Source organism: Ambystoma mexicanum, chromosome 12 (genome assembly GCF_040938575.1).
Source record: "Ambystoma mexicanum isolate Mex_15411 chromosome 12, UKY_AmexF1_1, whole genome shotgun sequence".
Lineage (NCBI taxonomy): Eukaryota > Metazoa > Chordata > Amphibia > Caudata > Ambystomatidae > Ambystoma > Ambystoma mexicanum.
The window spans coordinates 34769837-34785316 of record NC_090936.1 but is presented as its reverse complement, the minus strand read 5'-3'; the positions used below and the strand labels follow the sequence as shown (position 1 = coordinate 34785316).

The 15480-nt window shown below is 47.7% G+C and overlaps 1 protein-coding gene and 1 long non-coding RNA gene across 9 annotated transcripts in view; one reads left to right on the top strand and one right to left on the bottom strand.

The window, feature by feature from the left end:
* The window catches only part of LOC138513223 (uncharacterized), a 132113-nt gene that overhangs the window by 4988 nt on the left and 111645 nt on the right, over positions 1-15480 (bottom strand). The window contains exon 2 of the long non-coding RNA XR_011281732.1: positions 651-722. This is a non-coding gene — a long non-coding RNA (uncharacterized lncRNA). The remainder of the gene's footprint in view (positions 1-650; positions 723-15480) is intronic.
* Positions 1348-15480, top strand: part of BEND7 (BEN domain containing 7) — a 133492-nt gene continuing 119359 nt past the window's right edge. For 6 of the 8 annotated variants that reach the window (XR_011281731.1, XR_011281730.1, XM_069627882.1 and 3 more), the window contains exon 1: positions 1348-1611. Coding sequence is in view for 5 of the 8 variants with exons in the window: in XM_069627882.1 (XP_069483983.1) it covers positions 1551-1611 (61 nt within the window). In the remaining 3 variants the exon portion in view is untranslated. The remainder of the gene's footprint in view (positions 1612-15480) is intronic. The other 2 variants (XR_011281729.1, XM_069627878.1) reach the window with 1 other exon arrangement.

The following is a 15480-nucleotide window of genomic DNA, read 5'->3' as shown; positions in this document are numbered from 1 at the left end:
TTGCCGCAGGATAGCAGTTAACGTTAGCGCCGTTGCGCATTTAATGAAGATCTCAAGGATGTCGAGCGAGATCTTCAGGACAGTTCGAATTTAAGGAATAAGCGCAGTTGCGCCAGCATTAAATTTCAAAGGGATAAAGAGACCGTACGCCAGAGAAGGGGAGATTCAAAGTGAACGAAGGGTTGCACCAGCCTTAATGAACATTACGCCAGAGAAGGCGAAGTCAAACAGGGCCAAGTAAAGTTCGAGAGAGTTACTATTAAGAAAGAGAGGAGAATGGAGAACGCTATAAGAGGCGATAACGTTTATACATGAAGACCAAAGTTTGAAAGTAAAAGTAATGAAAGAGCTACTCTCAAACTGTTCCGCTTCAGGGGATAGAACCGGAAGTTTCCAGTAAAAGAACACAAGTAACGTGACAATACATAAACCCTTATCACCGGCAATAACCAAGAGACCTAGGTTCACTGGAGTCTTGGAACCACAAGAGAGAGTCAAGAAAGGGAACGGGGGAAGTGTTATAGTCCGTTAATTGAGAGAAGGCATTAAGAAACACTAAGCAAAGAAATGAAGGAAAAGAGACATTAAGTCATAGTCTTCACGAGCTCAAAAAAAAAAAAAGTTGGAGACATACAACCTCAAACTCTTACCTGTCTTTAAAGTGGTCACCTGTTCCTGCTGAAGTGCATCCAGTGCAAGAAAAGACGTATCCTTTTTCCAATCTATAAAACAGAAAAAGAAAGTATTAATAAAAAATTAAAAGAAAGGATTACCGTTGTAATCCACAACCTACGTATTGGCTCAGAGTCTCATTCATGCTTTTAAAACAATAGTGTGACACCAGTATACACCACGGTAATTCTTGGCAACAACATTTGAAACCATGTGGATGTTGAAAGGACAGTTCTAACATGTGAAACCATGTGGATGTTGAAAGGACAGTTCTATCATTGGGACAGCGCACACTGACATTTTAGGGTTAAGGTTACAGCACAATGACAAAGAAGAGGAAGCTTGTTGGAGCACTATTCATAGGCTTCTGATTATGTTCTGATTCACCTGGGACCCTACTGGTCACATTCATTGTTCTTTACTGATTTTTCATGCATGTCTCAATAACTAAAACAATGTAAGCGAGTAAAAACAGCTAAGGCAATTTGTGTCAATCAAGTGAACAAAAAAAGCAGGGGAGTGAACGAGGTTTTGACAGACACAATAAGATAAGTTTATTGAATGTTGACTAGTTGTCAGGTTTCACTATATTTTCTAACCCATCGCCGTCGTTTGACAGAGTCGGGTTTGTTTCATGTTTATTTTTAAGGGCGCTGGCGCTTGCTCCCTACGTAGCACCCTGGTAAACTGTTTATTCCCACAGCCGCATTTGTCTTATGTGCGCACGGAGCCCTAGAGAGGCGGAAATGCCGCCCGCCGCGCACAAAGTTTCACCTTGAACCTCCTCCCCCCGGAAACTCGCGCTGCCCGCGGGAGAGAAGAGGGTGCCTGCCGGTGCCGGGGCTTATTGGCGACGGACATCGGTCCCCACCGAGTCCATGGAGTTCGGCGAGAGGAAGCGCAGTAGGAAATCGCAGAGCTTCAAGCTGGTGAACCGAGGTGAGGCTGCAGGCCGGGCTGACAAGTAGGTAAACAGGAAGGCACCGAGTCTGCAATGACAGCGGCGAGGAGCCCCCCCCCCCCCCCCCCAAAAACTCCCAACTGGGCAAGGAGCCCTGTGGCGCACCTGGTATACACCACCACCACCACCACCACCACCGTGTGCGCTCTGGCAGGTGCACAGCACAGTAAGCCTCGGGTGAGCAGGTACCTCCAGGGCCACCATCAGCAAGGCGTCACTCCTGGCCGTGGCAGGTGCATCATACGTGCCAGTCATTTAGACCGGCCAGAAGGGGGATTTTCAGAAGGAAACTTGGAGAACTTATTTGGCCATAACCTACATTTGGATGAATGGTGATTTTTTTTGCGTTTTGAATGAGTGAAAGGAAATATCTATGAAAAATAGCAAGCATTTTCTCTCAAAAAAAAAAATCAGTTATCGCTCTCCTGAATAAGGATGGTAGAGGTGCATACGGAAATTTTAAGAAACTCAACCAAGAACAAACGCAAGCTAAAATGGCATTTAATTTTTTTTTTGCCAGTGACCCACTTCGAAGATTACCTGTCTTGTTTTAGCTGTACAAACCTGTTTCAGTATATTTTCTAGAGCGCCTTACTGTTACAAGGTCACGCGGGCATAGCGTAACCACATCCCTCCTTTTTCACAACACTGAATAGAAAAGGCACACGAAACGTGTTACTACTGCACACATTTAACGTAGGTATTGTTAAACTATACAACACTCCCAACAGTCTCTGACTTATCTCGTCGAAATACTGACATGTTAGTCGTCCAACACATCCTTCAGACGTGATGAACGACATTGGGACTCCCTTTTTGGATACCTCCTACCTGTGTGCCCTTGGCATTTCGTCGTCCTCCCATGTGCCAGGATCTGTCAACTCCAAGGGCTCCTGGCTTGCTCAGTATAGGGGTCCGTTTCACTCCGCAACAGGCTTCGATCAAAGGGGTGGTTGCCACTGAGCCTCTTAAAAAAAAAAAAACTGGAGTTCCAGGTCACCGTCTTCCTCCCATCTGATGCAGGTACCGTGGACCCTTTCACTCTTACAACGTCCATCCGCTACGAGTCGTATGGCAGCAAGATCTTGCCTTCCGGGTGCCGGTTCCTGACCAGCACCTCATTGCCCAATGATATGCCCGGTGGTCGCTGTTTGTTCCTGATGTTCTCCCTCTTGTTTTGCCTCCTGCAATCATTGGCCACCTGCTCATCATCGATCACCCCCCGTCTGACTGTCTGCATTGCCCGGCAAGAGACCACACAGGCACCTTCAGAGCATAACATCTGCAGGGGCAACTTCGGTGGAGCTGTGTGAGGTGGCTCTGTATTCTCTCAAGAATTGATATAGGGCTCGATGCAGAGATTGCACCTGCAGACTGGCAATTCGGAACACTGTGTTCAGCCAACCCATTCGCTCTGGGCCACAGCTGAGAGATCTTCCTGTGTTTTACTTGGCACTCCCTCAGGAAAGTTCCAAAACTCCCCATGAAAAGGCGGGCCATTGTCAGTGCACACCTCCTCCGGGAATCCATGAGACGCAAACCTCTTTTCCACCACTGGTATGACGTTCTCAAATGAGGTCGACTCGATGAACCCCACCTCCAGATATCTGCTCCATTCATCAATAGCCACTAGGAAATGCATATCCCTCCCTATCGAACCAAAGTCCATGTGCACTACTTTCCACGGCTTGGTCCCTATTGGCATCAACTCGATTCAGAGTTCTCTCCGCACAGGGACTGCAGCCTGACACCACACACAATTCCCCACAAACTCGTCCACCAGCTGTTCCAGATTGGGGAACCACACCTTCATCCTCTGACCCCTGGTGCCCTCGATGCGCTAGTGGTATGACCTTGCCAACCAGCACCGACGGCACAACCATCTTCTGGCCCCTCAACAGCAGCCCGACTCTGTGAAGGACAACTCAATTCACAGCTGCTCTAGAAAAGTCTTTGCTTCCTGTGTGCGCTTTTCCAACCCCATCAGGTCCCACTTCCAGTCTCCTTTGTTTAGGGTTTCCCAGAGTAGGCAGAAACACTAGTCTCCAGAGAGCTATCTGCCATCTCCTGCACAGACATGGAATGGAGTCCTTCACCAGCATGACAAATTCCTCGACTTCCATCTCTCCGTTCTCAGACTCCGCTTCAGACTTCTCAGGATGCTTGGACAGATCTGCAGCGTTGTTCGCCCCGGGCCGGTACACCAAGCAGACCTCTTATTCCAGTAAAGCTAGCATTCAACACTTCGATACGTGCTAGGGGCTTCGACGATGACCCCGCCATGATTGGCAACAGTTCATGATCGGTCACCACGATCACTGGTCTCCCCAATACTTGGAGCCTGAAATGCATGCACCCCCAGAGGACTGTCAGTGCTTCCCGCTCGATAGGGGAATATGGCTGTTCCGTGTCTGTCAGTGCTTTGCTTGCGAATGCCACTGGCAGGTCATCCCCCTCCCCGCCCCCCCTTTTGAGTTCTACTGGGTCAGCACTGCTCCAAGTCCAAACTGGCTCGCATCAACCCCGAGCTCCGATGCCAAGGCCGGGTTGAAGAATGCCATGGTGCTTTCAGCCGTCGGGGCCAACGTGATGCATTCTGTTCCAGTGGGCCACACTGCCATGCGCACTCTTTGTCAGATTTTGCAGGGGCTCCGACATCGTTGCTAGATTCCAGATGAATCGCCTGCAGTATGTCATCATATCGAGGAAACTTTTCACCTCTGTGACTGACTCTGGTGGTATTGCCTCCTTGATGTCCTATACTTCCCTGGGGTACAGTGATACTCTATGCTGAAATATGAAGCCAAAGAATTCGATTTTCTCCTTGTGGAGAGTTAGCCCCTGCAAACGTGCCAATTTTGGCACAGCCTCGTGGTGTGACGACTGGCTCTGTGGCTCTCTACGTGGCTACCATTTGTTTGGTTCCTTTGGCCCTTTCCTCAGAACTGTTCCCCCACCCCACACACTAGTCCCGCAAGTCGCAACTACACCCGTACCCCTCAACTTAACTTTACCACCTCCTGCTTAGTCTGAACTCTGCTGCCAGTATGGAACTAGAAAAGGGACTTGGAGTGCTGAGCGGTATACATATGATGCAACAACCTCTGAGAAAATGTCTGATCCTTCTGCTCATCTGTCATGCAAACCCATTCACTAATGACTGGATACTAGCCACACAACCTACAAATGTACTGTCTGATATCAGCCACTGCACAGAATGCCAAACCTGATGTAAAACAAAATCCTCAGTTACTCAAAATCCAGCCCGTAAAGCACCCTAAATGTGCAAGAACATGCTTTCAAATGAAAGGTACAGAAACCAGTTGGGAATAGGACACCAACATGCTCTTGTATACACAGACCTGGCCCCACATATGATAACCTATGCACAGAATGTTTATTTTCATCGCTTTAAGTAACTGAACATTTAGTCTTTCTTAAAGGCACAGTGGTGATCAGTGTATACCAAACTTGCGCCTTAAAATATCCATTAGAGAAGCAATTTAAAGCTTCCTAATTGCATCATTCGCTTTGTTTCCCTTTTAAAGATCCCACATTCCATTCCACAATGTTTTGTGCTAGCAGGAAAAGATGGACTAGTATGCACTCGAGCAATACCTATAAACAAAGTAAATTCTGTAACAATCTGTAGAGGAAATGACTGAAACAACACATGATTTGCCTCCCCATGAATCCATTATTATAAGTAGCCTGCATCTAAAATTGTAATGTTTGTGAATTCTTCTGACACTTCCATTAACCTGCTATCTCTTTCTTTTACAACTTTATTTAAACCGGTTGGATAGGAGTACATTTTACAAAGTTGGTACATAGTTATAGCATTACTTTGCAATAGATGAATAATTAACCCATCATCCTCCTCTCACAGTTCTTCAATTGCGTAGGACCCCATTGTTGGGGTGGCAGAGCCCACTAGGAGATTTGGGGGGGGGAGGCGTTTACTCTGTTGGCGTTACTTGGGTCTCAGGAAAAGTTTAGCTAGGCGCGGTTGGCAGGTTTGTGCTGGGGAGATTATATTCTAGTATTGGGGCCCAAATGTTTGTGAAACGGTGAAGCGTTCCTTCTTTAGCCACAGTGACCTTTCCGCAACCAAAATGTCCCAGAACTAGTTTTAGCAACGGGCTCTCCAGAGTTTTCCACTGGTGATTGCAGCCAGGAGGAGTAATTGCCCTGGCAGTTATTGCTGTCTTTGGGTAACTCTCTGGATATGGAGTCCCTAGTAGAATTACCTCCGGGCTCATCGGTAACGCAAAATGGGTGACAGCCTCAATAGACTTGTCAATTCTTCTCAGAAAGTTTGTGCCACAGGCCATTCGCACCACATATGGAAATGGGATCCATGCGGCCCACATTGTCTCTAGCATTTGGGATCAAGAGAAATCTCAGTGGTGTAGGCTTGTTCGGGGATAATACCACTGGTATAGTTTAAGGGCACATTCTTTGTTGGTAACGCATCTAGTGGCTGTGTTTTTCCTGGACCAGATGCCGACCCAAGTTTGATCGTCTATTGAGTGACCCAGATTAGCTTCTCACTGAGCCATGTATGTAGGTCGTATGATTAACTTATCGTTTAACAGCAGTTTATAAAGTCTTGAGATGTTTCCTCTCTGAGGGTCCTCCTGTAGCATAATTCTAAGGAGTTGAGTTTCCTTGTGGCCCCTCGTTTGATGGGTGGTTGGGTAATCCAGTGTCAGATTTGGGTAAATGAGAATGTCTGATTCCAACAGGGTGGAGCTGTCTTTGCATTTTTCAGAGGTGAATGGTGTGTCATTCTCGAAAAGTTGGGATATCATCTGCAGCCCTCCCTGACTCCAGTTCTTAAAGTTAGCCAGTCTCAGGCCCGGGGTAAAGTCAGGGTTTTGAAGAACTGGCTAGCGTGTGCTCAATCCCTTGGAGGTCCCTTTCTTTTTTTTCTGTGCCCAATCCCAGATTCTCAAGGTGGTTCTGGTAGAGCTGAGAGTGTTCGTCCAGTATTTGCGTGTTGATGCAGATCTATGTAGTAGGGAGCGGAGCAGGGGAGGACACCTAGCTTGTTCGATGAGTACCCATTGCATGGGGTTTGCGGATTTGAAGCAGGTGAGAATGTTCATCAGTTGTGCTGTAACATATAGGTATGGAGGTTAGGGGCACCCACCCCCCATTTGGCCGGGCCCGTCATTATCTTCTGTGTAATCCGCGCCCCCTCCTTTCCATATAAACCGGGAGACCTGTCTCTGAAGTTAAAGGAGTGTTTTTAGGGGGATTTCCACTGGGAGGGTCGAGCAGAGGTATAGAAATCTGGGCAGTAGGTTAATTTGACATGTCGTGATTTGTGAGTGAGATCTCTTGGGCTGCCCGCCTCTTGAGGTCTGTCTCCAGTTCACTGAACAGATGAGGTAAGTTGGCCGCATATGGGCCTTTAGGATTTTTAGGGCCTTTAGGATTTGCCGCTAAGTGGACTCCCAAGTATTTTTGTCATGGTTTTGCTCCATTCCAATGGGCAAGTAGGTCGGAGGGAATTTGTTTCTCTTGTCAGTCCCACCCAAAGGCTCCCGATTTAGCATAATTAATAGCGAAGCCCGCAACCCTTTCAAATGAATCAAGTTCTGCCAGCACCTTCGGTAATGAGGATTGGCGACTGGTGAATGAGAGCATTATGCCGTCAGCATAAAGAGATACTCCATATTGGTCCCCCTTTTATCACCAACCCTTCCATAGAGATGATACAGATTTGTTGGGCAAACGGCTCCGTAATTAGAGTGAAGATTAACTGGGAGAGCGGGCATCCCTGTCTCGTCCCGCATGAGAGGTATAGGAGCCGAGAATTTCTGGTTTATTTTTAGGACCGTCTTTGGGGATCTAAAGTTGGCTAGTAGCATTTTGCGGAAGAGTGGGCCAAAGCGCAATGCCTCAGGGCCAATCGCATGAATGACCAGTCAACCCTGTCAAATGCTTTGGTTGAGTCTAGGTTAAGTAAAGGTAGTTCACAGTGTTCTGTCATTGCTACTTTTATTAGGTCGAGGGCTCGCCGAATATTGGCCCCAGTGCTTCTTCCTAATATAAAGCCTGTTCGGGTCGGCGTCAATTATGGGAAGTACATTTGCTATCCTATTTGCTAGCACTTTAGATGTTCTCGTCTGTATTAAGCAACAAGATAGGCCTATTTGAGGCTCATTCTCCTGGTTCTTTTCCCGGCTTTAACAGCAGGATAGTAGTGGATTCTTGCCTGGAGGGAAAAGTGATGCCTGTCTCCCGAAAGGAGTTTAGGAGTTCTGTTAAGGGTCCCGTGAGGGATGTCCTAAAGAGTTTATAGAATTTGGGAGGTAAACCATTGGGTCCTGAGGCTCTACCTTTCAGGGATTGTGAATCCGGGCTGTAAGGATCACTGGAGCATGGCCTGAGATCACCTTTGTTCCTATCAGTACCTCGTCGGTGTAGGGAAGTAGTTTTGGGAGGGGGGCTAGTCAGCAGTAGGTCGATCCAGGAGGAAGTGCGGTGTACATGGGGAAAATAACAAGTCTTGTTTACGGGTGCAGGACCCTCCACAACACCAAGCGACTTGAAAAATGGAGCAGGCCTAGGGCAATTTTAAAGTCTCTCAGTGCCGGTTGGTGAAATTTATCAGCTCCTCCTATCGCCACTTGACTCTCAAGGAATGGAAATAGATTGGACTCCAAGTCTGTTACGAAGGACTCTTGTCTCTCATTAGGGGTGTAGACTGAAACCAGGGTATACAATTGGCCGAACAGCTTACCTTTGATGCTAATATATCACCCTTCGGGACCATTAAGCACCTCCAGTTCTGTAAATGGAATGCCTCTCGGCAGCAAGATTGCTGTACTGACTTGTTTGGATCCACTGGTCACCAGGAATTGTCTCTGGAAGGCTCTGCTGCGTAGCCATGGAAAGTCGGCTGTGATCAAGGCAGTTTCTTGGAGGAATATTACTGTACGGCCGAAATCATTTAGACGTCGGAGTGCTGATCTGCGTTTGTTCGGAGAGTTCAGGCCTTGAATGTACAAAGTTTTTGATGGGGAAGGGACGGCCTCCAGTGGATCTGTTCAGCCCGCTAGAGGGAGAGGGTCCGGGTTCAGTTGATATTCAGCTGCCATCAAGTGCCATAAGCTTTCCCCATTGTTGTTGCAACTGGGTTTTCAACTTTTGTAACCCAAAATTTAAATTAAACTGAACAGAACTGGGCCTATAGGGCATTTGGCCATTGAGCGTATGCACACTCTAGGTTTGCGTATGCTGTGTGGAGTCTGAGATCCCTCAATGCCTCGTCGTGGACTGCCTAGAATTTGTGGTAGCAGGGTATCTGTTGTTGTGTCCGTGGGTTTCGTTTATGCCTGTTGTGGAGAATATCACGATTTCTGTGCCTTTGCTACTTTTGCCCAGGTGTTACGTTGTGGCTTTTGGGCTACTCCGTTTCCCCCCCACAGACGATGCAGATGTAAGGTCTTCATCTGTGGTCGAGGGTCCCCCTGTCGGGATGCCCTCAGCTTCTTCGAAGGAATTGTTTGTGTCTGACCCTCGTATGTAAATTGGAGGGTAGCCGGGAACAACCAGCAATATTTTGTTTTCCGGTCTAGGAGGAACGTTATCAGGGGTTCGAGTGCCCTTCGCCTTTGTACCGTTGCTGATGCCAGGTCCTAGTAGATCTGTATTGGAGCCCTTATGAAGGTTAACTCGCCCTGCAGCCGAATTGGTGTCGTGATCTCTTGTTTTCTGGAGAAGAGGTGAACGCGGGTGATCACGTCTGGTGGGTTCCCTGTGGATGCTCCTCTGCGATCTGCAGCCTTTTTTTAAAAATCTTTATTTTTGGTGTTTTCAACATGTTAAAACATAATAAAAAAATATACATCATAAAGAAACTTGGAAGTAACTTGTGCTCTGCCTTCCGCCGCCCCTCCCACCCCCGTCTCGACCACCATGCTGCATCCGTATTTGGTTTTGCTGTTCATTATCAATATCCTGTTGATGTTGACAGGGCATAGTGCCTGGGTTATTATTGCTGAAGCCCTGGGGATGCTTCCCGTGAGGAGTCATTTTCTCCAGTGGACATCAGATAGGTGATGTATGGGCCCCAGATGTCAGGGGGTCGTGCATGTAAAGGCAATAGTCTAAGTTTGATTCCGTGTCTTGACAGTAGGATATGTCCTTCATCCACTGTTGTGTGGTCGGTGTGGGGCCTTTCCCCCATGACATTGCAATCCTCCCGTGCGCCAACAACAGCAGCAGCCCTCAGAGTTTCCGTGTATAGTGGGAAAAGTGTTTGGTAAGTCCTAGGAGTGCGGTCTTGGGGTTGGGTTCTATGGGTACAGATATGATTGCGGCTGTTTTTTCTAGTATTGATCCCCAGAATCGCTGAATTGTTGGACAATGCCAGGCGAGGTGTACGAAGTCTGCCGCCCGGGCGCCGCAGCAGCTGCATGTCGGAGGAACAGAGGGATGGTATTTGTGGATTTTGGCGGGGGTATGATATGCTTGATGGATGAACTTTAGGTGTATTAGTTTATATCTTGTGTTTAATGATACTTTTTGGGTCTGTGCTAGGATATATTCCCACTCTTCATCAGGAAATGACAACTGGAGGGATCTCTCCCATCTAATTTTGGGTATTATCGGGTTCGGGGCAGTTTGTTAGCAATGTCTTGTATAACATCGAGACTAGTTTACCCTCTCATTGTGATTGAATGACGCCATGCAGTAGCTGCCAGGTGGCGGGTTATTGCGGGAATGAGGGCAGTATAGCCTGAAGGGCTTGTCGGAGGCGGAAGTAGATAAATGCGTCAAGTGCAGTGGTGGCCCCACAGTTTCTGGCCTGCTGGGGAGTGAGAAAGGTCTCTTCGATGAAGAGGTCGCCCAGGGTTTTTTAGTTTTAGTTTGTCGACCCAGTTTAGGTATACCTTCTCGGTGGATAGGGGGATTCCGGGGATGAATTTTATCGGTAGGAGGGAAGAGAATCTGGTTTGGACATCGCATTTGTGTGCAATTTTTTTCCATATTGCTATGGTGGAGAGGGCTGTGTTTAATGTGTTGTGTGGCGTATGTGTTTGGCCAAAAATAACTGCTCTGAGTAGAAGGGGAGAGGCGAGAGCTTGTTCGAGCTGGACTTGGAGTCGTATGAAGTGGGTGGCGTACCAGTGCCCTAGGAATTGGGCCTGGGCCGCCCAGTAATAGCATTCGAGGTCGGGTAGTGCCATACTGCCTTTTTTAACTGGTTGAATAAGTGATTTGTAAGCTATTCTGGCCGGTTTGCCTGCCCATAGGAGTTCTAGGACCAAGCTCCGTAGGCGTAGGAGATGGGCCTGAGGTACGAGAAGGGGAATATTTACAAAAAGGTAGAGAAGTTTGGGGAGAATCACCATCTTCACCAGAGATACCCTACCCCAGAGAGTGAGTGGAAGTGCTTTCCATCTAGCGATTTTCTCTTGGAGTGATTGGAGTACTTTACCATAGTTGTCTTGGAAGAGGGTTGGGTAGTCTCTCGCAAGATGGATGCCAAGATACTGGACGTTTGTGTATTCCCATTTGAAGCCATAGTCATCTGGGAATTCTTGGGTTGCGGCGGTAAGCAGGAATATAATTGATTTACTATAGTTGATTTTTAAGCCGGAGCAGTTGCCGAATTTGATTATGTCACGGATTACAGGGTTGAGGTTGGTTACCGGGTCTCTGATAAAGAGGGCGGTATCATCGGCGTATAGGGAAACCATTAACTTATGGGGGCCAAAGGAGAGGCCCCTCTGTATGTGCTTAGCCCGGAGGTTGGAAGCAAGCGGCTCCATTACGAGTGCAAATAGTACCGTGGATAGTGGACACCTTTTGCCTGGTTCCCCTCTGAATGTCAATTGCCGTCGATCTAGTGTTCCCCCAAGGGTGATGTGTGACCTGGGTCGGTTATACAGGAGGGCAATTAGCTGGATAAATCGCTTGCCAAGCCCCATACGATGAAGGATCTCAAAGAGGAAGGAACATTGAACAGAGTCAAAAGCCTTCTCTGCGTCGAGGAGGACTGCTGCGGCATGCTGCGGGGGATCGAGTGCCTCCATGACTCCGAGCATGCGCCTGATGCCGAATGTAGTGTTGCGGCACGGTATGAACCCAGTTTAGTCTGCTATCACTATTGCAGGCATCGGGGGGGATCAGCCTGGAGGCCAGAATTTTCGCTAATATTTTATTGTCCAGATTGATCAATGAGATCGGCCTATAGGAGCCGCATTCTTCGGGGGGCTTGTTGGCTTTGTGGAGCAGGATTACGTTTGCTTCGCTTCGCGTAGAGTCGGGGGCAATGAGCCCGTCTTTGCTGCCTCTTCAAAGACTTGTAGCAGCAATGGTGCAAGAATCTGTGCAAATGCTTTGTAAAATTCGCCTGTTAGCCCGTCGGGGCCCGGTGCTTTAGTGCTTGGTAGGTCTTTGATGGCTTGGAGGATTTCCTCAAGTGTGATTGGTAGATTTAGGGGTTTACTCAACGTTGCATCCACCCAGTACAGTTCTATGTCTGCCAGATATTGTTTTAATCCTTCCTGGGAGGCGGTGAAGTTGGATTTGTACAGGTTTTGGTAGAAATTGCGGAAAGTTTCAGCTATTTCCTTATCTGTGTGAACCATGTTGCCTTGGGGGTTTCGGATTTGTTCTGTCTGTGTTGGTTTGCGGACAGCAGCTATTAATCTTGCAAGGAGAGCACCTGGTTTCTGTCCTTCTCCATATTGTTGGATGCAGTGGCCGTATGATAGAAATTTTAGTTCACGGTCGGCGGTCGCTCTGTAGTTATCAAGCTCTTTCTTGAGTGCTGCTAATATGTATGGCTCTGATGTTTCGGATTGTGAGCGCTCGAGTTCTTTCAGTCGGGCCTCGCTCGATGTCAGTTCGCGTTTTATGAGTTTAAGGATGCCCTGTTCTTTGGTGAGACAAATCCCATGGATGTAGCACTTCACGATTTCCCATAGGGTTCCAGCCGATGACACCGAGTCTTGGTTGAGTTCAAGGAATGATGTAATTTCTGAACGGAGTTCGTCCGCGAATACTTGGTCCTGAAGGCAACCATTTTTGAACCTCCAGTGTCTTCTCCCCTCTGATGGAGTACATTCCACTGTGACAGCTGAGTGATCAGATAGTGTTCTACGTAGGATTTGACTGTTCGTCCATTGTACGTGGCTATGTGCAGACACCAGGATGTAATCAAGCCGGGAACTTGTTTTGTGGACCCAAGAATGGAAGGAGTAGTCGCGGGTTTCACCATGTTGGCGTCTCCAAATGTCGACTAGGTCGTAGGCTTTGCAGATTTCGATCACTTGGAGGGCTGCCCTCGGAATGGTCGCGGACGATGGGTGGGACCTATACCAGTGAGGATCTAATGTAGTGTTTGTGTCTCCAGCCCAAATGATTGTTGCGGATCTCACTGCGCCCAAGTGTGTCATTACCCAATCAAAATTGTTGTGTCCATCTGTGTTCGGCCCGTAGGAATTTCTGATAAATTCTGTATTTTCCAGGGTCGCATGTACTAAGAGTGTCCTTCCTTCTTCGTCGTTTTTGACCGAGATTATTTTGCATTTTAGGGACTTGTGTATAAGGATTGCTACTCCTCTGGCGTATGAGGAATATGACGCAAAATACCTATGGCATCCCCAGTCACGGGCCCAGCGGTTTTCTGTGCCGGGAAGCAGGTGGGTTTCTTGAATCAACGCAATGTCTACTCTGTCTTCGGAGGTACTGCGTCATCTTCCTGGACTTCATTGGGTTGTTGCCTCCTTTAATGTTCCATTTGGCTAACTTTTGAATGTACCTGTTGGTCGCCTGTTTGGTGGTTCTGGGAACCTGAAAGGGATTGATTGTAGCTAACCAGGATGCAACTGTAATGTGTCGAGGTTGTGGCCCATTTATGCGGAGGCCGTTTTTGACGCAACAACTTGGTGATCTCGGGCGTATACGTGGGGGGCATGGACCCCACGCAAGCACACTTCCATAACTGTAAACTGAATCCCTCCCAATCACGTGCAACCCCCAACATGCCCATCAAGTTTCCCCTTCCCCTTCCCCTTTCCCAAAACATAACTGAACTGCGCTTCGGGGCGCTAGGGAGCTTCCAAGGGTGGCGCACCGTAAGGTTTGTTGTGATTGTAAGCGGTCCAGGGGCTCTTCGGGGAGCAGCGAGAGATGGCCTGGACGTGGACACGAGAAGGTGTCATGGCGAGTCTCTAATGTCCCGGTCTCCTCTTTGGGATCTTGGGTTGTTACTGACTTGTTTGCATCCTACTTTGTCGAGGAATGTGTTCGCCTCATGTTGAATGCGAAGTTTGGCTGGGTATAGCATCGAATACAGTAGTTTATCTTGCAGCCGACGCTTCACTCCAGTGAATGTTCTACGCTGTGCTTGAACCGCAGGGGAGAAGTCGGGAAGAATTGAATGTCGTCTCCATCATATTGTAACTTCCCTTTTTCCCTGGCTAGGTGGAGGATCGTGTCCCGGTCTCTGAAGTTAAAGGATAGTTCCGGGACTTTTTTTTTATTGTCCCTACGGTTCGGCCATGTGTTTTTAAGCATAAATCGGTAGATCGTAGAAAACTTTCCTATGGACCTTACCCGACTTTTCGTCCATTAACGCACTCGATCAGCCGCCATTTTCTGATAATCCTATCATTTCCCCCCATCGCCCTGGCTCACCTGCTTTTGCGGCACTAAATCAAATCCCCCGCCCCTGAAACAGACTTTATCAAAACATTCATATTCCCCGCCTCTATCCGTGACGTGACTGTGCTGCGTAGGCAAACGCGCCCAGGCGTCTTCTACGCGACTCCACACAGAACCCGGAAACCAACACAGATTAGCTCACAACACAGCGCGCCACAATTCGGAATATGAAACTGTACTTTTAAATCAAACTGCAAGATTGTAAATTTGGTAAAGTACATTTATTTGACATCAAATGTTTAGAGAATATTCATTTGCATTTTTATTTGCTCACGTTCCAAAAAGTTCGTTTTGAGGCACGCGATGTTCCTTTGCTGTACACAGGGTCTTAGATCATCTCACAATACAGCGCCACAATTCGGAATATGAAACTGTGGTTTAAAATCAAACGGCAAGATTGTCCATTTGGCAAAGTACATTTATTGGACATTAAATGTTTAGAGAATATTCTGCGATTTGCATTTTTCTTTGCTCTCGATCCAAAATAGTTCGTCTTGAGGCAAGCGATGTTCGTGTGCAGTACACAGGGTGTTGGTTTACGATAAAATAAGCTCTTCGGTCGCACTGATAATCGCATGGCTGTTCCAACAACGAGGCACTAGGCCACCACAACGGTCTGTATGTTGCATCTAGGCGTTAGTACCGCGTAAGGGCATACTTGTACTTGGCGATCGTCCCATAAAATGGTCAGGGTGGTAACGTTGTTCACGCGGAGAAGCAACTGGCGGTTGTAAAAGCTATCCGCCGGTGTCTGGTACTCGTGACACATACAATAATGAAGGATGTACCTGTTTTAAAAACATAAAAAATGAAATTAGTCTCACCATCAGATCTTTATTAAAATTATTCATTTTATATATTAGGTCGGGAAATTATTTCATAGCTAGGACAGTGCAACTGGGTATTATACGTCAAGGGGGGGCTGTAGGATACTGAGACAGTCCCCCAGTGCAGGGGTTGACAGGGAGGCAGTGCAGGTGGAGAGTGGAAGGGCCCAGGACCGAGGTCGCAGACAGTGGACCAGTTGTAGCAGGGGAGAGGGAGAGAGAAAGCAGAAGCAAAGAGGAAGGTTTTGAGGTGCTTCCGTAAAAGGAGATGGTTCTCCTCAAGAAAGTGCGCGGTACAAAACAATATGCCACATAGAACGAACAAGT